General features: G+C 48.1%; 1 protein-coding gene across 1 annotated transcript in view; it reads right to left on the reverse strand.

Annotated features, from left to right (window-relative positions):
* LOC133132215 (sarcoplasmic reticulum histidine-rich calcium-binding protein-like) overlaps positions 1–6,818 on the reverse strand; it is a 10,201-nt gene extending 3,383 nt beyond the window's left edge. The window contains exon 1 of the mRNA XM_061247514.1: positions 5,780–6,818. Coding sequence (XP_061103498.1) covers positions 5,780–6,818 — 1,039 coding nt within the window. The remainder of the gene's footprint in view (positions 1–5,779) is intronic.
* Positions 6,819–7,500: the final 682 nt, after the last annotated feature.

Consider the following 7,500-nt stretch of genomic DNA (forward strand, 5'->3'; position numbering starts at 1 on the left):
GAAACTCCTTACTTCCCACCGCCCAACCACCTGTCCTCTTGACCCTATCCCCTCTCCCCTCCTACAATCTATATCTGAGGACATTCTCCCTTTTCTCTCCTCTCTAATCAACACCTCCCTCTCTTCCGGTAATGCCCTCTTCCCTGAACAACTACCGGCCTGTCTCTCTTCTTCCCTTTCTCGCTAAAACCCTGGAACGGGCGGTCTGCTCCCAACTGTCCACTTATCTTCTCCACAACAATCTCCATGACCCCAACCAGTCTGACTTCAAATGTGGCCACTCCACTGAAACCGCCCTGCTCGCGGTCACTGAGGCACTCCACTCTGCTAAAGCAAAATCCCTCTCCTCTGTCCTCATCTTCCTCGACCTATCAGCCGCCTTCGATACAGTCAACCATGAGATTCTGCTCTCATCGCTGTCTGGGATGGGTGTCACAGGTTCTGCACTCGCTTGGTTTTCCTCCTACCTCTCTGGTCGCTCCTACCAGGTGACTTGGAGGGGCGCAGTCTCCGACCCTCAACCCCTACGAACTGGAGTCCCGCAGGGCTCGGTTATTGGGCCTCTCCTCTTCTCGCTATACACCATGTCTCTTGGTTCTGTTATCTCTTCCCACGGCTTTTCTTATCACTCCTACGCTGATGACACCCAACTCTTCATTTCCTTCCCCCCCGACACCCAAATCACCACACGGATCTCTGCCTGCTTGGCTGATATCTCTGCGTGGATGACTTCCCATCACCTGAAGCTCAACCTTGCCAAAACTGAGCTTCTCTACATCCCTGCTAAGTCCTCTCCGTCAATCAACCTCTCATTGACTGTTGAGGACTTTATAGTTTCCTCCTCCCGTACGGCAAAGAATCTTGGGGTGACTCTTGATAACTGCCTCACCCTGGCTCCACAAGTATCCTCCACTGCCAGAACCTGCAGGTTCTTTCTGTATAATATACGCCGTATCCGTCATCTCCTGACTGAGAAAGCCACCCAGCTCCTAGTCCAGGCGCTCGTCATTTCCCGCCTGGATTACTGCAACTCCCTCCTAGCCGGTCTCCTAGCGTGTGCCATCAAGCCACTCCAGCTGGTCCAGAATGCTGCAGCCCGCCTGATCACCAGTCAGCCCAGGTCGGCTCATGTCACCCCGCTTCTCATTGGCCTCCACTGGCTTCCTATTGCCGCACGCATCCGTTTCAAGGCCCTAGTGTTGGCATTTCAGGCTGCTAAGGGGACTGCCCCACCTTACATACAATCCCTGATCACTCCCTACTCCCCAGCTAGACCACTCCGGTCTGCCAGCTCTGGTCGCCTTACGGTTCCCTCTCTACGTGCACCTGGCGGTCGAGCTGCACGTTCACGCCTGTTTTCCACTGTCAGAACAGCAGAATCCCTCCCCCTATTTCGACGCAGACTCAAAACCCACCTTTTCAAACTCTACCTTAGTCCTCCCTCCTGACTTCCCCTGCTCCTCCTTTCTGATATCCCTATCCTTGTCTAACCCCCCCCAAAAAAAAAAACTTCTGAGACAACTATGTTTAGAACAGCATTTTCTGTGTATTTTGCTAGTTTCTGGATGTGATGCTCTGACTTATGGTAGAACCTATGCACTTGTAAGTCGCTTTGGATTAAAAGCGTCTGCCAAATGACTAAAATGTAAAATGTAAATGGTCCATGGTTCCAGGTAACTTTAGGATGGTCATTTTACCTTCTCATTTAAAATGCCGTCAGGTCCAGATGCTTTTTTAGATTTAAATTATTAGATTTTATCTTTCCTGCTCAGTAATTGACAAGTCCAGAGGATTCTGATTATCTTTAATTGCCAATTCAAGTTTCTTTAATTGTTTTTTAGATGGTCTTTCTCAGGATTTGCACCCAATACCACACTCTCTCTCTCCCTCTCCCTCTCTCTCTCTCCCTCCCTTTATTGGCATGACGTTTACATAAACATAAACATGTTGCCAAAGCAGAAAGACATTAATATAAACAATGATGTAAACAATAATATAATTCTGTATGTAATAAACAGTGTATAGAGAAAATCAATGCAGTATTACATGGAAACAGAGGTTTGTGACGGTAACTTTGGGCAGTTACAAATTCCCCTGCCAGATGTGCAGCAGGGCTCTGTTCTCCAGGCAGAGGTTTGGTTTGAAGGTCATCTGAAGGGTGAAGAAGTTTTGTATTTGTGACAATTTGTGAGAAAATGTTTTTCTGTCTCAATTTCACCTGTTTCACATTGGATGCAAAGTCTTTTGGTTCTTTCTAACCATTTATTTTTATGGCGACCAGTTTCAATAGCAAGCGTATGGTCACTGAGTCTATCTAGTTAATGTTTGTCTTTATAGTGGGTTTTTTATTTTGATTAAATATGGAGCCAATTGAAATTTTCTATCGAGTAATCTGTAGCATTCTAGTTTATTCATTAATTGGATTTCTTTTTTCAACTGTTCAAATTATCTTAGTTTATTACTTTTGTCTATTTGGTTTAGGAGTCATTTGGGAATCTTTGCATCAAATGTGATCTCATTTCTTCATTAGAGGCCCACCGAGTGTTCTCTGGGTGAAGATGACCTTGTTGTATGCTTTGTGTTGGTATGAATCTGTGTCAGAGTCAACCAAATGATTCCTGAATGTGATTGCTCTCTTGTTTATTTTAATTAAGAGAGGGAATTGGCCTAGCTCTGCTCTGCACCCGAGGTTTGGGCAGTTTCTGTGAACTTCTGTGAAATATTTTTGCAGAATACCAGGTGTACTTTTTCAATTGGGATTGAGTCCCAATGGTCTTGTTTGAGAGATTTCTCTCTCTCTCTCTCTCTCTCTCTCTCTCTCTCTCTCTCTCTCTCTCTCTCTCTCACTCTCACTCTCTTTCTCCCTCTCCCTCTCCCTCTCTCTCCCTCCCGCTCTCACCCTATCTCTCTCTCTCTCTCTCTCTCTCTCTCTCTCTCTCTCTCTCTCTCGCACTGTCTCTGTTTGTTTTCTTTCCGGACATTTTATGGAGGCAGATTTATGGGTTATAGGTGTTAAAGGAAGAACAGGACCCAAGACAATAGCAAATAACAAATAATATGGCACAAAACTGACGCCAGGCTCCCATTAGTCCCCCCTATCAAACAAAGATCCTGCTGGTGCAGTAGATGTGGGTGGGGGTGGGGGCGGTGTGGATGTGGATGTGGGGGTGAGGGTTGGGGGTGGGGGTGGGGGTGGGGGCGGTGTGGATGTGGGGGTGGGGGTGTGGGTGAGGATGGGGGTGAGGGTGGGGGTGGTGTGGCTGTGATGTGGGGGTGGATCGCTGGTTGTGTGATCCTTAAATGTGACCTGATGTGACCTCTGTCCTTGCCAGCCACAGCTGACACATTCAGAGAGGATAAAAATCACAACTCTTTTCAACACTTCAATCTGCAGTATATGTATTTTCTCTGAGAATGTAACCTTGCGTTCATGGCTCCCCCCAACACCAACACAACAGCACACTGACAGTGCAGCCATTGTCAAGAAGAAACAGGAAAAAAACAGTTTTGTTTTTCATGCCTCTGCTTTTCAATTCTCTAAGAACAGCAGCTGCAGGAGGTCACATCTACCCGAATACCCAGCACCAGCATCAGGACTACCCAGCACCAGCATCAGGACTACCCAGCACCTGCAGAGAGAACTACCCAGCACCAGCATCAGGACTACCCAGCACCAGCATCAGGACTACCCAGCACCAGCATCAGGACTACCCAGCACCTGCAGAGAGAACTACCCAGCACCAGCATCAGGACTACCCAGCACCAGCATCAGGACTACCCAGCACCAGCATCAGGACTACCCAGCACCTGCAGAGAGAACTACCCAGCACCAGCATCAGGACTACCCAGCACCAGCATCAGGACTACCCAGCACCTGCAGAGAGAACTACCCAGCACCAGCATCAGGACTACCCAGCACCAGCATCAGGACTACCCAGCACCAGCATCAGGACTACCCAGCACCTGCAGAGAGAACTACCCAGCACCAGCATCAGGACTACCCAGCACCAGCATCAGGACTACCCAGCACCTGCAGAGAGAACTACCCAGCATTTGCAAATTCATGTTGCTTTTTGCATGGTTTATGGAAATGTTTTTTTTGCTTTCACTCATATTCATGGTGGTATGAAATTAGTAAAAACCAGACAAACAGATAAGGAGAGAGAGAGGGAGAGAGGGGGAGGGAGAGAGAGAGAGGGATTGAGAGAGAGAAAAGGATGTTAGTGACAGAAATAAATATGAATGGGTGTGCGTAGAGAGGTGTGGATAATGAAAGGGTAATCGGGGGAAAATGTTTCTGTACGTATGACTGGCATATCTCCAGTGATGTGTGTTATACGCTGTCTACTGCGTTACTTTATCACCATGCTTGAGCTGGCCTGTAAATTATAATAAATGATGATGAAATATTACAAAGAATAAAAGTTTAATTCACCAATAGCGCAGTAATATGTCTGTTGTCAGTTTCCGGGAGAATTAATGTTTGTGTTTGGCTCAAAGCCTCGTGTGAGGCTGGGGGATTTTTACTGTCAAACCTCCCCTTTAACAGCCAATCAAAGGGGCTCATTTTACCCTCCCCTTTAACAGTCAATTAAAGGGGCTCATTTTACCCTCCCCTTTAACAGCCAATCAAAGGGGCTCATTTTACCCTCCCCTTTAACAGCCAATCAAAGGGGCTCATTTTACCCTCCCCTTTAACAGTCAATCAAAGGGGCTCATTTTACCCTCCCCTTTAACAGCCAATCAAAGGGGCTCAGTTTACCCTCCCCTTTAACAGTCAATCAAATGGGCTCATTTTACCCTCCCCTTTAACAGTCAATCAAAGGGGCTCATCCCAATCCTTTATCTTCCTCCTATTTCTCCTTTTCTTTTCTATTTTTCTTGCTCCACCGAGGAGGTCCCTCTCTCTGTGGCATGTCAGTTACAGACGTGAGAGTCTGTGTGTGTGGGGGTCTCTGCATGTCAGTTACAGACGTGAGAGCCTATGTGTGTGTGGGGGTCTCTGCATGTCAGTTACAGACGTGAGAGTCTATGTGTGTGTGGGGTCTCTGCATGTCAGTTACAGACGTGAGAGTCTATGTGTGTGTGTGGGTCTCTGCATGTCAGTTACAGATGTAAGAGTCTGTGTGTGTGTGTGGGTCTCTGCATGTCAGTTACAGACGTGAGAGTCTGTGTGTGTGTGTGGGGGTCTCTGCATGTCAGTTACAGACGTGAGAGTCTGTGTGTGTGGGGGTCTCTGCATGTCAGTTACAGACGTAAGAGTCTGTGTGTGTGGGTCTCTGCATGTCAGTTACAAACGTGAGAGTCTATGTGTGTGTGTGGGTCTCTGCATGTCAGTTACAGATGTAAGAGTCTGTGTGTGTGTGTGGGTCTCTGCATGTCAGTTACAGACGTGAGAGTCTGTGTGTGTGTGTGGGGGTCTCTGCATGTCAGTTACAGACGTGAGAGTCTGTGTGTGTGTGTGTGGGTCTCTGCATGTCAGTTACAGACGTGGCAGAGAGGTGGGCCCACAGGTCAGTCCTCACTGAGTACTTTATTAGGTATTTATTAGACTCATCTTATGAAGTGCTCGGTTAGTACACGTGACGCTTTAGGGTAAAATACTTCTGCTTGTGTTTCCTCTCGAGAACTTCTCAACTTCTACTCCTCACTCCTGGAAGGAACATTTAACGGGGCTGGAATATAATTAGAGAAAGCCAACCTCGATCGATTTCTGGGCCAGGAGCGAGGAAGAGATAAAAGAGAAATGAGTCCCGTGATCTTCTCCTGTGGTGAGCACCTTCCTGCGTGATCTTCCCCAGTGAGGCGTGATCTTCCCCAGTGAGGCGTGATCTTCCCAGTGAGGCGTGATCTTCCCCAGTGAGGCGTGATCTTCTCCTGTGAGGTGTGATCTTCCCCAGTGAGGCGTGATCTTCTCCTGTGAGGTGTGATCTTCTCCTGTGAGGCGTGATCTTCCCCTGTGAGGGCGTGATCTTCTCCTGAGACGTGAGCATCTTCTCCTGTGAGGTGTGATCTTCCCCTGTGAGGTGTGATCTTCTCCTGTGAGGCGTGATCTTCTCCTGTGAGGCGTGATCTTCTCCTGAGACGTGAGCATCTTCTCCTGTGAGGTGTGATCTTCCCCAGTGAGGCGTGATCTTCTCCTGTGAGGCGTGATCTTCTCCTGAGACGTGAGCATCTTCTCTTGTGAGGTGTGATCTTCCTCTGTGAGGTGTGATCTTCTCCTGTGAGGTGTGATCTTCTCCTGTGAGGTGTGATCTTCTCCTGTGAGGCGTGATCTTCTCCTGAGACGTGAGCATCTTCTCCTGTGAGGTGTGATCTTCCCCTGTGAGGCGTGATCTTCTCCTGTGAGGTGTGATCTTCTCCTGTGAGGTGTGATCTTCTCCTGTGAGGTATGATCTTCTCCTGTGAGGTGTGATCTTCTCCTGTGAGGCGTGATCTTCTCCTGAGACGTGAGCATCTTCTCCTGTGAGGTGTGATCTTCTCCTGTGAGGCGTGATCTTCTCCTGTGAGGTGTGATCTTCCCCTGTGAGGCGTGATCTTCTCCTGTGAGGTGTGATCTTCTCCTGTGAGGTGTGATCTTCTCCTGTGAGGCGTGATCTTCTCCTGTGAGGCGTGATCCTCTCCTGTGAGGTGTGATCTTCTCCTCTGAGGTGTGATCTTCTCCTGTGAGGTGTGATCTTCTCCTGTGAGGTGTGATATTCTCCTGTGAGGTGTGATCTTCTCCTGTGAGGCGTGATCTTCTCCTCTGAGGTGTGATCTTCTCCTGTGAGGTGTGATCTTCTCCTGTGAGGTGTGATCTTCTCCTGTGAGGTGAGCATCTTCCTGCCAGCCCTGTGATCTTCTCCAGTCAGGTGAGCACCTTCCTGTCAAACCTCACTCTCCAGACACCGTTTCCCACTCCCGTCTGTGTGTCAGCCTGACAGGAAACGACCTTCGCTGTTTCTGATGGAAAACAAATGCGTTCTTTTCTGATTTTGTTACATTTCTGTGACCTTGAACTAAACAGGCTGAGCCAGCCTCCATTTTGTGCTTTATGAGAAAAAGAAAACAGACTTCAAGGAGCTTTCCACTAAATTATTCATGGCGCACTGTACTTAGAATGTTTTATAGGGTTGTACTGGATTACATTTAGACTTCTGTGTTAGCCGCAGAGTGTTTCTGTGGGTTTGTTGATTTTTATTATTTGCAGATTTTTACTGTCCTCGCCCTGTTTGAATGTATAAATATGCATGTGGGTGCACGTAGGCTGTTGCTGGCCGTGTTTAAAAGGCATTATTCTGTAAATGCTGTGGAAATGAACTGTGACCATGACGGAGCTCCGTGTCTCTGAACATCCCCGTCTCCCGCAGTTACCACGCAGGATTCCTGCCTGTGCGCCCAGTTTATCTCCCAGAATTCATCTCAGCGTGAACGAGAGAGGCAGAGAGGGGGAGACACCACCAACTGCTGTCTGTCATGGTGCGGTCACACAGTCACATGGTAAGGTCACACGGTGTGGTC

Source organism: Conger conger, chromosome 1 (genome assembly GCF_963514075.1).
Source record: "Conger conger chromosome 1, fConCon1.1, whole genome shotgun sequence".
In the NCBI taxonomy this organism is placed as follows: Eukaryota; Metazoa; Chordata; class Actinopteri; order Anguilliformes; family Congridae; genus Conger; species Conger conger.